Source organism: Galeopterus variegatus, unplaced genomic scaffold, assembly GCF_000696425.1.
Source record: "Galeopterus variegatus unplaced genomic scaffold, G_variegatus-3.0.2 Scaffold374, whole genome shotgun sequence".
In the NCBI taxonomy this organism is placed as follows: Eukaryota; Metazoa; Chordata; class Mammalia; order Dermoptera; family Cynocephalidae; genus Galeopterus; species Galeopterus variegatus.
Window position 1 is genome coordinate 310,040 of NW_007726485.1, and position 18,114 is coordinate 328,153.

Genomic DNA, 18,114 nt, shown 5'->3' on the forward strand with positions numbered 1-18,114 from the left:
TCAGTCCTTCCTCTCCCCCAATTGGGTCCCAATCTCCCTTTTTTAGCCTTCTCTCTCAACACCTACCTGTCTCAAGAGCCCCATATCTAGACATATCAGAAAACTCATCCTTTACTTTTCTTCCAGTTTCATCTGTTAAAACTATCAACAAAATTCAGTTAAAATGATGTATATTCTATATCTGAATTAACTCCATTTCACTTGGTTTATATTCCATTTTAATAGTCTTCTCATTTTTTGTAACTATAATTTGTGCACATCAGTCTTCATCTGTAAATTAAGGTTCCTTGCAGCTGATGGGGAGGACTTAAGCTCATCTCTGGAATTCCTTGATATTTGACATTTAACAAATAATTTAATTAAATAGAGAAACTACCTTTATCTTATTTTCTGAGAAAGTTTTCCACTGAGGATGAATGAAGAAAGCATGAAAGCAGTAGATATTTAAGAAAGGTGTGGCCACAGGGCCCTGTAGAAGGCTAATGCTGGGACCCCAAAGCCACAGGCAACAAAGGTAAAAACAGATAAACTGGACTTCATGAATTTTAAAAATTTTATGTATCAAAAGACATATCAACAGAAAAAAAAAGCAACCCACAGAATGGGAGAAAATATTTGCAAATCATATCTGCTAAGGGATTGATATCCAGAATATATAGAAAACTCCTAAAAATCAGTAACAAAAAATAAACAACCCAATTAAATGATAGGCAAAGGACTTGAAAAGACATTTCTCCAAAGATATACAAATGACCAAAAAGCACAAGAAAAGACACTCAACACTACTCATTAGCAAAATGCAAATCAAAACTACAAAGAGATACTATGGTATACCCATTAGGATGACTACTATCAAAAAACCAGAAGATAACAAGTGTTGACAAGAATGTGGAGAAATTGGAACCCTTGTACACTACTGGCATGAATGTAAAATGGTGCATCTCTATGGAAAATAGTATGGCGATTCCTCAAATAATTAGGGATAGAATTACCATATAATCCAGCAATTCCACTTTTGGGCCTACAGTTGTCCCTCAGTTACAGGACCCCCTACAGATACCAAAATCCATGGATACTCAAGCCCCTTACATAAAATGGCATAGTATTTGCATATAACCTATGCACATCCTCCCATTAAATTTAAATTATCTCTAGATTACTTATAATACCTAAAACAATGTAAATGATATGTAAATACTGTAGTTGTTATACTGTATCTTTTTTTGTTTGGGGGAGGAGCTGGCCAGTACTGGGATCTAAACCCTCGACCTTGGTGTTATAACACCATGCTCTAACCAACTGAGTTAACTGGCCAGCCCTATATGTTTTTTACTTTTACTATTTTTTATTGCTGTATTGTTTTTTTCTGCCCTCCAAACAATTCTGATCCACAATTGGTAAGATCTGCATATTTGGAACCCAAGGATATGGAGGTACACCCAAAAGAACTGAAAGAATTGAATCGAAGGGATATTTATACATCCATGTTCGTGGGAGCACTATTCACAACAGTTAAAATGTGAAACTAACCCAAGTATCTGTTGACAGATGAAAGGATAAGGAAAATGTGGTATATACATACAATGGAATATTATTCAGCTTTAAAAAGGAAGGAAATTCTGACACATGCTACCACATAGATGAACCCTGAAGACATACTAAGTGAAACAAGCCAGTCACAAAAAGACAAATACTGTACAATTCCACTTATATGAGGTATTTAGAGTAGTCAAAATCATAGAGACAGAGTAGAATGGTGGTTGCCAGGGGCTGAGTGGATGGGGGAAATGGAGAGCTATTGTTTAATGGGTGCAGAGTTTCAGTTTTACAAGATGAAAAGAGTTATGTAGATGAATGACGGTGATTGTTGCACATTCTGAATGTATTTAATATCCCATAACTATACACTTAAAAATGGTTAAGATGATAAATTTTATTTTATGTGTATTTCATCACAATTTTTTTTTAAAAGGCTAATGCCAGGTACTGCAGATTTTTCCCATTCACTCTTCACAACTATCTTGTGAGGTAGGTTAAAATTATCATCTTTTTGAAAGATGAAGAAATGCAGGTCACCAGCAATTAAGTGCCTTCCAACTTTAGCTTCCAAGGAGTGATGACTCCAAGGTCACAGAGCTTTTAAATTCTGGAACCAGGATTTGAACCTAGGCAGTCTAATGCCAGAGAAAACAAAACAAGAAAAGATACCCTTACTATACTGGAGCTTACATTCTTGCAGGGGCAGATATAACCAATAATATAAGAGATTAAAACCCTTCAATCCACAGTGACATGCAAAATATCTTTGAAAGCAGGTACACAGCTGAAACACATGAACCCTTAGTATAGATATTAGATCTTTCCCTGCTCCCATTGGAGATGGCATAGACTACTGCGATGATCCTTCCAGAACTCCAAGAATGGGGAACACTGCAGAAAGAGAAACTGGAGGTGAAATTTTACCTCAGTTTATCTCCAGCTAGACTTAACTAAATACTATCTGGGGGAGTACCTGAAGGATTTGCTTTTGAATATTTGATGATATCAGAATTCAGAAATGGCTTACAAAGGGATTTTATCAAGGAATGTCAGCACATGTTTTGTGACAAGTTCAAATTCCTGCTGGAAATTTGTTGAATGCCACACTGGTCCTTTCCATCATGCTTCCTGCAAGTCCCCATGTACACTGCCTCCTCATGTGAACTGGCATAATTCAAATTAAATTGGGAGAAAAGAAGAGGAGTAAAATAGGACAAGATATTTTAAAGTTGGAGAAGATATTTTGAAGTTGGAGACGGTCTTTCTGGCTTTAGGGTAAAAGTCTCACTTCCTCTCTACCTACTTGTATTACATAGAGCAAATAGCTTACAGTACAGCATATCTTTGATCAAGAGGATTAAATGAATTACTACATTAAAGCCTTAGAATGGTGCCTGACACATAAGTGCTCAATAAGTGTTGGCTGCCATTATTATTAATTTGGTATAGTGGTGCATTATTATTACTATTATTTTAGAGGCTGGCTGGTACGAGGATCGATTTTTTGACCTTGGTGTGTAACACTGCACTCCAACCGAGGTAACCGGCCAGCCCTGGGTGCATTATTTTTGTAATAATTGAGTCAGTTTCTTCACCTGTAAAATGGGGATAGTAACATCGCATTTACTTTGCAGAGTCTTTTAAAGAATAAGACAGACTGAATACCAAGCATTTGATACGTTGCTATCATGATTATAAAACGAATACAACTCAGGCTGGATTCATTATCACATACTCATTAGCATTCTAGCCTTTTAAAAAGATATTTAAATTAAAACATTTTCGGGGGCCCCAAAATTATCATGGGCTCTGTAAGGATCCTTATCTACTCGTGCCTAACAGGTAAGTTGGCCTCTCTACTTGTCTACATCTTACTTACCATCAGTGGGCTTCTCAGCAACATGCCTTCCCATCTGTGGGACTAAAACCTAGTGCAGGTGGGACGTACCAAGAATCTGGTGCCCTCGAGACACAAGTCTCACCTGTATGCCATTCTAGTCTCAGTTTCATCCACAAATTATTATCAATTGGGATCGGTGAATGGCAGTGTTTTACAAACGCTAAGTAACCAATTAAACGTGACTGAACTGATTACTTCAGGAAAGCCCTCACACAGCTCGTGCTCCGTCTGTCCTCTCAAGCCCCAAACCGACAATTTGTCTCGCCTCCCTTCGGACCCAAGGTCACCCGGGAAGAGTCCTCCCATCTCTCACCCCACACCCCCTGCACGCACTTTCTCCCAAGGCCAGCACCCACCGACAGTCTTCGGCAAGGTACGGATGAGGAAGCCCCCGAATCCGAGTCGAGCACCGAGGCGGCGGCCAGACAGAGCTGCCAGTGTAGTGACCGAAACCCGCTGCAACAAGCTCATGGCCGCCATGGCTACGAAGGGCAAGAGGATAAAGCGGAGAGAGTAACGGAAGCCGAGAGAGTCAATTTACCGGTGAGGGCCTAGGCGGAAGATCGCCATTTTGAGTGAGGGCAAAAGCTGTTTCTGGTCTCTTAATCTGGTTGGCGTAAAACAACGGAAGTGACGCCGTTGTTGGCGGAAACGCGGTTTGCTTAGTTATGCGAAAAAATGGCTGCGGCCAGTTTGGCCGTTCTTTGTAGAAGAGTTTCAGCTACGCTGCAGGCTTCCAGGTCATTAATAACTCCTCAGGCCCCTGCTAGCACAGGGTAAGTGATGTGAGGAGTAGGTTTGTCCACTTCTCCAACATTGGATCTTGTTTACTTGCCGAGATGTCGAGAACAGCTCAGGGATGGAAAGGCCGCCTGAATGGCAGAGCCTGAACCCACCTCCGTGAGGAGTGAGTGACCTTGGAGAAGTCACCCGTCGCCGACATTTCCATTCCTTCCTCAAACATTTTGTTGCCTGTTGCCGTGCACCAGACAGTATATGGGGTTTGTAGATTCCCAGTATTCGAATTAAACCTACAGTTACAGAAGCATCCTTTTGGGCTGTGTGGGTTGGGAAAAAACTTCACTGAAGAACTTTTTGTTGTGAACTAAAGGCTGTGTCGGGTGTGGATGGATAAAAAAGACGGGGTCCCTGTATGTCCAGGATCTCCCACAGAGAGATTTTCAGTAAATGTTGAATAAATAATGAAAATTGCCAAATGAACAGAAAGTTGCCTTGCAGGTGTGAGAAAGGAACTTCCTATAAATAGTGTTTCTTATTTCGAGGTGGAAAGACTTGTCTTCTGTACAGACCGATCATTTTTTTTATTTTACGGTGTACGGTTTCCTCCCCTTTATTGGCATTTGTCTATAATGTTTGATTTTATAAACAGTAGGGTACGTCATATTTTTGAAGGAAGTGATATATCTGCTTTTGACTGCACAAGCGATTATTGAGCATCTGTTATGTGCTAATGTTTTATTACTCTAACCTCAGAAATAAGAAAAAATTTTTTCATATTGTAGAGGCTCAGAGGTTGTAATTTGATCAAGGTGGCAGTCTTGGATCAGTTGTCTCTTCTACTTCGTCCCTTTTCCTTAAAAAGGAAATAATTGTAGCATTTTTATTATTCACTTTGGAAAATGGAGTAAAGTATTATGAAGAAAGGAAAAATCAACTACCGTACTTCTACCACTCAAACGGATTTCCTTCCATTCTTTTAAATTTTGCATATATACACACACGTACAATTTTTAAATAAGATTAGGATCTTATTTACATATATGTATTTTTGTGCTCTACCATTTTCTCCTTTTTATTTAAAAAAATTTCAAACCAACAGGAAAGTTGTTAGAGTAGTACAAAGAATAACCATATACTTTTTGCCTACTTTAATCAATCAGAGTTTTGTCACATTTTTTGTCTATTTATATTCATGCTCTTTTTTTTCTGAACTATTTGAAGCATGTCAGAATTTCATACATCATGACCTCAGCATATATATTCTTTGTCTTTTTAATTCCTTCTTTTATTGTGTTTTATTGGCACACAAAAAAATGTCCTCTCATTATATATATTCTGAGAATAAGGACATTCTCTTAACCACAATACAGTGATCACACAGGAAATTTAATATTGATACACTACTATTATTATACTACTATTATCTAGCATATAGTCCAAATTCAAATGTCCTCAATTTCCCTGGTAATTTCCTTTTTTTTTTTTCCTTTTTGATTCAGTATCTAATGAAGGATCATTTATTGCATTAGTTTACATGCCCCTTAATCCAGAAAAGTTCTCTTTTTTGGGGGGTGGGGGGGACAGCTGTCCAGTCCAGGGATCAAACCCTGGACCTTGGTGTTATCAGCACCATGCTCTAACCAACTGAGCTAAGTGACCAGCCTGGAACAGTTCCTTTTTTTCTCTTTAGTGATGTTGACATTTTTGATAAGATTAGCTTTTTTTGAATATCACTGCATTTGGATTGGTCTGATTGTTTCCTCATGATTAGATTCTGGTTAAATACTTTTGGTAGGAATATACCACTTGTGATACACTTCACTATTTTGTTTTAAATCGTTAAATATTAAGATCATTAAATAGTTTATCATACAGATGCACTTTTTTTTAACTGTTCACCATTTGCACATTTATGTAATTATCAACTTTTTTGATACCAAATATAATGTTTTAATAGACATTTTAATTTATGATTTCCCATCTATAGGTTTTTTAGTTGACATTTCTAGATGTGGAGTTAGAATTACTGAAGTAAAGGAGGAAGCATTCTGGGCCCCTGATACATGTTGCAAAATTCACCTTGAGAATGTTTTACCTGCTCATGCACCCACTAGCAGTGCAGAAAGGACCTAAAAATATTACCTTAAAATATGATTGTGTAGGGCCGGCCCGTGGCTCACTCGGGAGAGTGCGGTGCTGATAGCACCAGGGCCACGGGTTCAGATCCCATATAGGGATGGCCAGTTAGCTCACTTGGGAGAGAGTGGTGCTGACAACACCAAGTCAAGGGTTAAGATCCCCTTACCGGTCATCTTTTAAAAAAATATATATATATATATGATTGTGTAAATGTATTACTTGGAAATTATAGGGTAGCACCCTCTGCAATACAATATTAAAAATAACTTTTCTAAAGCATTTTGAAAGTTTATTGCTTCTTGTGCAGAAACCCTGAGCAGGTTTTTTAACATTGTAGATTAGGAAATGATTCAGTTTATTGCTTATAAAATCCAAATATTGTAAAACTTTAATCACTTATTTATATATGTGTTCAGTTACATATGTTTATATATATGTGTGTTCAGTTGCAGGTTTTCTGTTAGTTTGTTGCCTAAGAATACACCAAACGTCACATCCTTTCACCAGTGTAGATTACTTCATACCACATTGTCAAGGAAAGGACTGGAAGAATTTTTTGATGATCCAAAGAATTGGGGGGAAGAAAAAGTGAAGTCTGGTGAGATATTTGCATTTGTGAACATTAAATGTTTATTGAACCCTTCATCATTTTGGTATTTATACAGCTTAGGAGCTATTCAGGTGTTACCTTTTTTGATTTCCTTTGGGTCCATCTACTAGAGAAAATTAAAAGGATGATATAATAGTAGAGGTAATAGTTTCTTGGCAGGTTGGCAAAGAAGAGTAGGTTAAGAAGAAGAGTACATTGAAATTATTAACTAAAGTAAGGTTTAGGGTTTATTGTAGATTTCATATTTTAGTGATAAGTGAAAATTAATCTGTAATGATACAAAGTATTTTGACATTAGGGTATAAAAATACATTCCATACTAATGCTAATTTTATCTAATGCTATTGCCGGTCACGTTATTAGTATTTTCATATGTGTTATCTAATATAATCCTAATTATGTATTATGTTATTTAATATAATAAAGCTATTATATATTTTATAGATAGGAAAACATGTTTAGAGAGGTTAAGTAGTTTGCCAAGAGCACATAGGTAGAAACATTATTTCATGTAATGAATTTATCATTTTAACAGGAGCTTCATGGACCTGTCAGCAATTAAGGAACAAAAGTAATGAAGATTTACATAAACTTTGGTAAGTATATTAAGTACATTACATCTAGGAGTTTGAAGCACTTAACAGTATAAAAATGTAAAAATTTTGGGCCGGCCCGGTGGCGCACTGCTACAGTGCGCCGCTTGGGAGCACGGCGGCGCTCCTGCCGAGGGTTCGGATCCCACATACAGACCGGTTCCCGCTCACTGGCTGAGCAAGGGGCGGGCGCAGCACCGAGGGTTGCGATCCCATTGCCGGTCCCCGGTCCGGTACAGGCGCGACACTGAGGGTTGCGATACGTTGCCGGACATGAAAAAAGACAAAAAGGAAAAAATAAATAAATAAAAAATAAAAAAAATAATAAAAATGTAAAAATTTTACATCCATATGATATAAGAAATTGAATGAAGTGATTTGTAGTACTGTGGATGATACATATGACATATGAGATCATGAAAGATTTTATAAATATGACAGAGGTTAGATTACATAAGACAAAAGTATCACAGTTCTCACGTACTTGTAGGTTTAGAAATTTTACTGTACCTGCTACCAGTCATTACTAACACCTTTATATTAGCAATTTCAGTAAACCTAAGTAATAAAATGAAATGGGAACATTTGTTCACATTTAATCTTCCCTTTTTTTTATTACCTTTTTCATGGTCTGGAATCTTTAGCTTATTTGCTTGGGGGGTGGATGTGTTGGAAGGTGCATTTAATTGGAAATGTAGATAGATTTTTCTAGCAGATTCTCCTGATGAATTAGAGTTGAGAAGATTTAAGATAGAGTTGCATTTTTAATTGACTACATTTAGTCCAGAGATATATTTTGTTTGGACTGTACTTGTTTTTTAAATTGGCAAACTTCACACAAAAAGTAAGGATTTCTGGCTTTTTGAATAATCAGACCTGCGATCTGGGGCACTGGCCCTGCATTCTTACACGGCAACACCTAGTTGTTCTGTGTAGCAGCTGCCCCTTCTAGATGGAGCAGTGCACACAACTTCTCCTTACCCACCCTGCTGTTCTTTCACCAAGCCCGCTTCACTTGTAACTGTTATCTGCCTAGGCACTGAAGTAGGCATTTAAAATTTTTTCCCCTGAATTAAAGGGTTACTTATCTCTTATTGCAGATTAAAGAATTATAAAGTATCTATACAAATCACTAGTATCATGTGTTTATTCATTAAAGAAAAATGAGTTGTATTAAAGCACTGTTATTGTGGGTTATCAGTAAGGATAGTTAGGGCTGTTTCAACATCCATTGTGGCTAAAACTAAACCATTAATCTTCTGCCACTCTTTTCTCCAAAATTGTCTTCTTCCATAGTATAAAGCACCCCAATTCCTATGTCTCATTTTCAGTGCCCTCCACATTTATTTTCTTTCCTTTCTTCCAACTCTGATTCTCAAAAGAGATATTTTCACAGAACCACCAGTTTAGTTCTGTTGCTTCAGTATCTTTAATTGTTTTCTTTGCTCTCCCTTCCATCCTAACAAATCCCATCTCCTCTATGAAGCTATCACTGACCATCTCAGCTGAAGAGATGTCTCAGTTTTCCCACTTAATTCCTCTGGTACTTGTCTGTCCCACTCAATATACCACATTACAGAAGTTTTAGAAGCAGCATGGTGGAATAAAAATAGATAGGTTTTGCATACAGGGAGTCTGGAATTTGAATCCTGAATTAGCTGTGTGGCCCATAATACCTTACTTTTCTCAGCCTTAGTTTCTTCATTTAGAAAGTAGAAAAGGTTGTTGTGAGAATTAAATGAAATAATGTACATGAAGTGCTTAGCACACTGCCTGGCATATAACAGGTGCTCAGTGTTACTTATCACCCGTCTTCCTTTTCTTCTCTCTCCACTTGGAATATAGGGATTATGTGTTATGCCTTTTGATAACTCTCCTGGCACTTAATACAATATGAGGCACATGGAAAGTTTATTGAACAAATGAATAAGCAAAGATATAGCTCCATAAAAAGTATTGTTCTTTGTAATGATATTCTCTATATTGAGATTTCTAAAGGACTTTCTAGAACAGATCATTAATTTTGATGTCAAAAAATCACAACTTTAATTAACATAACCACAGAAAAGAATCACAGGTTTGTGTTCTTTGCTATAGGTATGTCCTACTGAAAGAAAGAAACATGCTCCTAACTCTAGAGCAGGAGGCCAAGCGACAAAGATTGCCAATGCCAAGTCCAGAGAGGTTAGAAAAGGTAAGGCTTGTACGAGGCTAGAGACCATGGTGCAGGATAAAAGCTAAAAGGATTGAGTATATGGTTCCTTTATTTCTTATCAATTGAATTTCTTTTTTCTGTTTCTGTTTGATCTTTAGTAAATATATATGCAGCCATCACAACTATCAAATTTTAGAACATTTCCATCACCCCAAAAGTAAATTTCATAACCATCTGCAGGGAAGGTTACACATTCCCACTTGCAACCCCCAACATATGTGTGGACATATATTTTCATTTCTCTTGAGTAGATACTGAGGAGATTTCATTTCTCTTGAGTAGATACTAAGAAACAACCAAACTATTTGCTAAAGTAGCTATACCATTTTACATTTCTAGTTTCAGATTAGCCACATCCTCACTAATGAGATCAAGTTTTTAATGCATTTTTTTTCTTACTATGGTAAAAAACACACAATGTAAAATTTACCATCTTAACCATTTTTAAGTGTACAGTTCAGTAGTGTTAAGTATATTCACAATGTCGTGAAAAGGTCAGCTATTTTTTACATTAGGTTTTCTTCATCATTAAAGGAAAATCTCTTGCGTTCCTATTCCCATTCCCCAAGGTAACCAGTCGTAAGTGACTTATTTAAGTCTTATTTATCCATCAGAATTTTTCTATACATGGAGAACTGTGTCTATTTTTATTTATAGAAATTTGCTTATACCGTATATATTCTTCTGAAACTTAACATTTTTCACCTAACTATGTATCCTGGATATTTTCCCATATCAGTAGATGTAGATCTGCCTCTTTTTTTTTTTTTCTTCCCATGTTTAAGGTATTTTTTCCATGTAGAAGTTTATATTTTTACTTAGATTTGTAAGGTTTTTCCTAGATTACTTTTGAGGTCACCCCTTTACTGATTTTTCTGTGCTGTAGTAAGTAGTCAGTGAGAACAGAACTCAGTTTTTGTGAGAACTTTAGTCCTGCTGCCTAATCTCAGCTACTTTAGGTTCCTTTCCCACACTAGTTGCAACCATTATTGGAACACTTCCTTTAAGAGGGAAGGACATAACATCCCTGGAGAAGGTTAAAGAAGGTATGGAATAAAACCTCATTATGAAGAAGGTTATTCTGACTTGGCAAAACTTGAATTACATTTTTGTTTTTTTAATTTCATTTGTACATAATACGAGAAGTTATGAGAATAGCACAAAGAATTTTCATGTACTCTTCACCCAGATTCCTCATGTGAATATTTTAGCACATTTGTGTTATCCTTCTCTGCCTCACCTCCTCCAGGTACACTATTTTTTTCTCAACTGTTTGAGAGTAAGTTGTATACATGATGTCCCTTTATGCATAAAAACTTAATTATATGTTTCCCCAAAAAAGAATATTCCCTTATATAACCTCTGTAAAATTTTCAGTCAGGAAATTAATATTGATACAATACTATTACTTATAATCTACAGATCTTATTCGGATTTCATTAATTATTCCAACAATGTCCTTTATAGAAAAAAAACCCCTCTGCATCATGCATTTTCAGATTCTGTGTCTCTTTAGTTTCCTTTAATCTGAAGGCTCAATCTTTATGTTTCATGACATTGACATTTTTGAAGAGTATAGGCCAATCCCTCAATTTGTGTTTGTTTGATGTTTCTCCTGATAAGATTGGCAGGAATATCATAGAAGCGATGCTGTGTTCTTCACAGATACCTCAGATCAGGAGCACAAGATGTTGGTTTGTTCTGATACTGATGATGTTACCATTAATAACTTGGTTAAGATGATGTCTGTCAAGTTTCTCCACTGTATAGTTACTGTTTTTTCTTTGAATTGAAATAAATATCTTGTTAGGAGATACTTTGCAATCATGTAAATATCCTATAACTTCTCAACTTTCACTTGCAAGTTCTGGCATATATTGATGTTTCTTTTTTTTTTTTTTTTTTTTTTTTTTTCCCACCTGGCCTGTACATGGATTGAACCTTAGACCTTGGTGTTATCAGTACCTCGCTCTAACCAATTGAGCTTACCAGCCAGCCCCCATTGATGATTTTTGTCTGAATCGATTATTATTATTTTTGCTAAATAGTGATTTTCTAATCCTTTTATTCATTCTACATTTATTACTTGGCTTTCTTCTGTAAGGAAGTGGTTTTCCTTCTCCCCATTTCTTTCTTTCTTCATTCATTCATTCCTATCAGTGTGGACTCATGGATTCAATTTTATTCACTGTTATAACCCTTTAATACCAGCATCCCAGATTTGGTCCGTGTGAGTTCCTTCAGGCTGGGCCATGTGTCCTCATTGTGCTTTGATGAGGCACAGCAAGATGTTCTGGATTTATCTTGAATTTGCCCCAGCCATTTTACAGAAGAACCTAGTTAATTAGAAACTAAGAGCTGGTAGGTATGCTCATTGCTATGTAATATCTATAAGGTAATCTGATTTATTTTAAGGTATATTTGCTAACTCTGCTATTGAGGAAATTTATGTTTTGGAGACTCAAGTGCATTGACAAGTAAGGGTGATTTATAAATAACACAGTGTTTGATGGAAAGCTTCTAGAATGATGCTGTTACAAGACTTTTGGACTTTAATAACTGATTTTCCCCTCTCCCTGCTTTAAATATGTATTTCAGAGGTGAACATTGCCTCAGTAGTACCGTATATGTGTGGCACTTTCTGAATTAGGAGAATCCAAAATAATAAACGTTTACTCCAGATAATCTGAAAGTGAAAATAATTATTTTTAAAATCTCAAATGTATCCAGTGTTCCCAGTATTTTGTGACATACTACTAGTGAAACCCCATCAAGCAAAAATCAAAAAAGAATTATTCTCAATATAAGATATAAAATGAAAATTTGGAACTGTTTAAGGAAGAATAAAAGAGAAACATGAGAATTATAATTGGAATATAATTCCAATCATTGGGCTGATCTGGGTTAATACCCAGTTCAAGCATATTACAGACACATTTTATTTACAGAATAATACTTAATTTGAGGGAGAAACTGTAATTCTGGCAGCATAGTTAGCTATGATTGTGACTAACGTAATAAATACCCATTTGAGATAAAACCAGACTCTGTTGACATAGACATTTGAATATTAACTCTGTAGAATCATGATTCATTCTGTTTCAAAACTCAGTGAGCTAGTAACAAGTGGTAACAGTTTGCTACCTTTGAGTCAAATTTGGTTTCCAAAAGGAATCTATACAAGTGTATCCCACTTCAAACAAAACTAATATGGAAATCCAAGCTAAATACATTTTCATTTAAATGAAATTATAAACTTTTAAAAAATTATAGAAAGTGCTATCGTAGACACCCATTTGTACATACCTGTGCCAAAAAGATTTTTAGGAAATATTTGACAAATTGGTTCTTTGACAAAAATATTCATCGTAGATTTTCTGTAGCCTAAGTCTTTTTATGTTCTTTTTCTCTGGAATTCTGTTGTAGATGATTGTTGAAATTGTATCTTTCTATTCTCTTCTCAGGTAGTAGAGTCCATGGATGCCTTAGATAAAGTTGTCCAAGAAAGAGAAGATGCCCTAAGGCTTCTTCAGACTGGTCAAGAAAATGCTAGACCTGGTGCTTGGAGAAGAGACATTTTTGGAAGAATCGTCTGGTACATAGATTATATTGTGGCTCTTCTAAGATAAAAATGGAGATCCCAAGCCTCATTCCCTGGCCAGTATCTTTTAAGAAAACCCTCACTATATCAGATATATTAGAGATGTAACTAATATAAGAGGATGTCTCAAATCCCTTTGGAACACCAGGATATGAATGAAGTTAGCTTTATCTGGTAAAAACCAATACCAGCCCAGACATCCTATTCTCATGATTCAGTTATCTATACGTTTTTGTTTTTTTTTTTTTATAGCGGTGTTTCTCAATCTTATGTGAATCATATGACCTTTTGAGAATTTTATGAAAATGATGGATCCTTTCCCCCGAAACATGTACATATACACATATAATTTTAGAAGGATATAAAAAAACCCATGAATCTAATTTCAGGACACACACCTGTCCTCTGTGCTCATTAACCTGGGACTATTAAAAAAAGTTCTCAAGGAATAAGGTCACATGAACCAGTTTCAGCTTGCTCCCATTACCATTAGGATAAGCCCTAGGCCAAATTATGAAAGTTTATTTTTTTATACCTCCTTGTCTGTCCTACATCTAGTTCTCAGAGTCTTATTAGGCTTTGGGAAAGGATCTGATAAGCAAAATTCAAACTGGGGTATAAATTGTTGAGAAGGCCCACTGTAAATAAATCTCTCTTCTGTGGGTTTATTTACATTTGGGTTGAGGAGCCACAATAAAGCATCGTTAGAATTGTAAACATCAGGAGAATGGAGAAGGCATTTTGGTTGTTTGGAGACCTTCCTTGTACTTTTGAAATTATACCACATAATAGCACTTACTCATCTCATAGGTTTTTTAAAACAGAGTTTGTGGTAATGGGGCTGATTAGAGAACAAGGTTTAGGAGAGTAGCTTTGCTGTCTATAACCATCTAATCCAACACAGAAAAGACAAATGGCCAAAATGTCTCACTGAAAACTTCTGTTTTCTACTGATTTTTATTTGGATTAATCCATTCGAAGTCAATTAGGAAAGGGTGGAAATTAGGAAAGTGAAAATGTATTAAATGTTTTCTGTTAAGGCAATGACTTTTTGTTTTCCTGGCAGGCACAGGTTCAAGCAGTGGCCTATACCTTGGCACCTTAATAAAAGATACAATAGGAAACGATTCTTTGCAATGCCTTATGTGGAACGTTTTGTCAGGTGAGCACAGATGACATATGTTAAGCTTTCTTTAAATTTTAATTTCTCTTGTTACATAAACAATACATGTTCATTGTGGAACAAATAGGAAACTCAGGTAAACAAGAAAATTAAAGTCATATATGATCTCAAAATCCAGAAATAGCCATTGTTAACATTATAGTGTATATACCTTCAAAAGTTTTATTGCCCTTCTATTCATCTACCTATATGTGAGTAGAAAAAAATCCTACTGTAGTGTTAAAATGAAGGTCCAAATAATTCAGTTGCATAAAATGTGAGCTCATGTTATTTATTGATGAAAAGAAAAGAGGCTAGGATGAGAAGGTTGTTGCATTATATCTGAATTCATGTTGTCCCACAGAATGTTATTTCTAAATATTTCCTACAGAAAATTTTTCCACTGTTAAGTTTATCATTGAATATGGAGAACATAAGGCTTCTGTTGTGGTAGAAGAGTGAAGTGGTCCCATGAACCACCAGCTGATAATTATAAAAACTAATTATAAGATTTTTAAAAAGAAAGGTTGGCCCATGACTCACTTGGGAGAGTGTGGTGCTGATAACACCAAGGCCACGGGTTCAGATCCCTATATAGGGATGGCTGGTTAGCTCACTTGGGAGAGCATGGTGCTGACAACACCAAGCCAAGGTCAAGTCCTTACCGGTCATCTTTAAAAAAAAAAAAAAAAAAAAAGATTTTTAAAAAGAGCTATTTTATAACTGAATCCACATCTAAAAGCAGACAGAAAACAAAGGAGAGTGAAATCCCTAAAACTGCAGTTAGAAGGGAAAAGAATTTTAAGTTTGTTGTTTCCTAGGCCAAGGATGCTGCTCAATTCCCATCGCTATGGCTATAGAAAGAGGGTTCCTGGCTAAAGGTTCTAGAAATTAGAATTCAAGGCTGGGAAAGCACCTTGAAAGTAAAAAGGGAAATACTGATAGCACAAGAACCACAGTTTTTAATATCTACCTTGGATAATACATTCTACTTTCAGCAGTTCTTCAAAAACTGGTTTTCTCCCCCAAAAGCTTATTTCCGTACTAAACACACACAATTTTTAAGAAACAATTTAGCTGGCTGGTTACTCGGTTAGAGTGTGGTGTTTAACACCAAGATCCCTGTACCAGCCAGCTGCGTGCCCCACCCCCACCAAAAAAAAAAAACAAACCCAGGAATGGAATGTATGCTTAAACTGAGCTTTGAAGTGTTTAGTATAACTTAGAATAACAGTTTAAATTGTTCATCTTACCTACTGAATCAGCCACCTCTTCTCATTTTGTTTTATATATAGTATGTCTATTCTATGCGGGCACTAAATGTCAGTCATCTTTTATCACCAGTGCTCTAGATTTTAGTCAATACTTGATATAATCCTCCCTGCAGAATGTCTCCAGGATCTGTGTTGTCTTCTCCCACTGTCTCTGCCCTAGTGCAATCCCTCTTCATCAAATTAAATTACTTTCTCACTCTAGTCCACTCAGATGTTGATTCCTGGCTAATTTTCCTCAAGCCTTTTTAGTCACATCTGTGTTGTTCAAAAACATACAGTAGCTTTTTGTTTACAGGATAAAATCCAAATTCTTTCCCACCTAGTGTTCCCACAATTTAGTCTTAGCTACCTACCCCTCATCAAAGTTAGAACCTTTGCCTTATTTCTTAAATGTATCTTGCTCATTTTCCCCTTTAGCTTCTCTTGTTCTTACAGCTTTGAAATCTTTCCACCTATTCACATTTAAGACCTAGTTTAGGGCCGGCCCGGTGGCGCACTGGATGGTGCGCCGCTTGGGAAGCGCGGCAGCGCTCCCGCCCGAGGGTTCGGATCCCACATGCAGGCCGGTTCCCGCTCACTGGCTGAGCGAGGCGCGGGAGCAACACCAAGGGTTGCAATCCCGTTCCCGGTCCCCGGTCCGGTATGGGGGCAACACTGAGGGTTGCGATCCATTGCCGGACACGGCAAAAGACAAAAAAAAAAAAAAAAAAAAAAAAAAAAAAAAAAAAAAAAAAAAAAAAAAAAAAAAAAAAAGACCTAGTTTAGGTGGTAAGCAATTACAGAAATCCAACTGCACTGGCTTTTTGCTGCACGATTTCTCCAAGCCCAACATTGTGCCATTTGGCCCTTTTGCACCTTAGTCATATAAGGTCAAGCTATAAACACAACGTTTAAAATAATCTATGAGAAAAAAGAAAGGCTGGCCAGTTAGCTCAGCTGGTTAGAGCGTAGTGTTAGTAATTCCAAGGTCAAGGATTTGGATCCCCTTACATAATAAAATGTGTGAGAGTTTATCAATCCAGTGTTACTTTTGCAGGCTTTATACATACTCTAATAATTTTATTTTTGAAACTTTTTTAGTCTTACCTTCACAGAATATAGCAAACCTTTTTTCTTTCAGATGCGTTTTTTTAGTTGAACAAAGGTTGATGAATAGAGTGGGTAATTTCATTTAGACTGTTTAGTCTGAGTGTATACTTTTTTCTATATATGTGCAGATTTGTTTCCACCCAGATTCAACTCTTATCTCAAATTTATGTGACCTCCCCCATAGCACTGTCTCATTGTATTCAGTACTTGTCTCTTAATTGCATTATTTTATATAAATTTATGCATACTTATCAATAAAATATCCTGTAAAATATCAATTTATATATAGAGGCTTGGCATCCATGAATTTATCATTTTCAATTTAGATAATTCCCAGGTGACCCTACAGGTCAAAATAATTTAGCTGAGGCACAAATGCCTCAGGCATTTGTGGTGTGCTGATATGTGGGAACAAACTCATCTAGAGAGTAGTAAGTAACCAGTGCCAAAGTATCATCTCTTAGTAAGGTTTTATTTTCTGTGTGTATGGAAACAGTAAGCTAGAATGAGTGCTATTTGAAATTAAGGAGTTCCCACAAGTCTCAGGATACATCTCAGGATGACAAAAATCTAATGTACTCAATAAAATTACAGTGTTTCTAAATAAAGTAGAAAGATAGCATTAGTCATATTAGGAGTGAACTTCAGGCCCAATCTGTTACAGGCTCACAAGATCTGGACATTCTTTCCAGTCAGGAAATAGGAAGGATAGTTGGAGTAGTGTTATAGATGCTTTTGATTTCACATTTATCTCTTGACTTGTGTAGTTTTATAGTGATTATTGTTCAAGTTTAATAATATATATACCATACCAAGTACAGAGACTGGCAGAATTGAGGCTTTTATGGAATTGATTTGTACATATATTTTGATAGTACTAAGTAACAAGGAAATCGTTTTATATAAACTGCTGTTATGCTTTTTTTATTCTAGACTGAGAATTGAGAAACAAGCTCGTATTGAAGCAAGGAAGAGAAGTTTAGAGAAAAAGAAAGAAAAATTTCTTCAGAAAACGTTTCCACATCTTTCTGAAGCCCAAAAGTCAAGTCACGTCTAAGATGTCCGAACTCTTAATTTACCGTTTTGTTTTTCTTGCATAATAGCCTGTATACAAAAGTAAATATATGTTAAGTGGTTTATAAAGAAATTGTGTTTTCAGTCAAGTTACTTATCAGTTCTAAGTGTTATTATGGCATGCTAATTTTGGAAGTGGTCATGTGTCGACCAAATTTTTTTTTTTTTTTTTTAAAG

General features: G+C 36.1%; 2 protein-coding genes across 3 annotated transcripts in view; one reads left to right on the top strand and one right to left on the bottom strand.

The window, feature by feature from the left end:
• Positions 1-4,017, bottom strand: part of NDUFB5 (NADH dehydrogenase (ubiquinone) 1 beta subcomplex, 5, 16kDa) — a 21,165-nt gene extending 17,148 nt beyond the window's left edge. The window contains exon 1 of the mRNA XM_008568108.1: positions 3,796-4,017. Coding sequence (XP_008566330.1) covers positions 3,796-3,919 — 124 coding nt within the window. The 5' untranslated portion in view covers positions 3,920-4,017. The remainder of the gene's footprint in view (positions 1-3,795) is intronic.
• On the top strand, positions 3,918-18,010 carry MRPL47 (mitochondrial ribosomal protein L47). 2 transcript variants are annotated; one of them, XM_008568107.1, is made up of 7 exons: positions 3,918-3,982; positions 6,766-6,917; positions 7,465-7,525; positions 9,620-9,716; positions 13,202-13,332; positions 14,405-14,500; positions 17,797-18,010. In XM_008568107.1, the coding sequence occupies exons 4-7, from the start codon at positions 9,645-9,647 to the stop codon at positions 17,918-17,920; spliced, it is 423 nt and encodes a 140-aa protein (XP_008566329.1). In that variant the 5' UTR covers positions 3,918-3,982; positions 6,766-6,917; positions 7,465-7,525; positions 9,620-9,644; the 3' UTR covers positions 17,921-18,010. The 2 variants fall into 2 exon arrangements, with proteins under 2 accessions (XP_008566329.1, XP_008566328.1); XM_008568106.1 differs by lacking the exon at positions 3,918-3,982 and adding an exon at positions 4,118-4,215.
• The last annotated feature ends 104 nt before the right edge of the window (positions 18,011-18,114 follow it).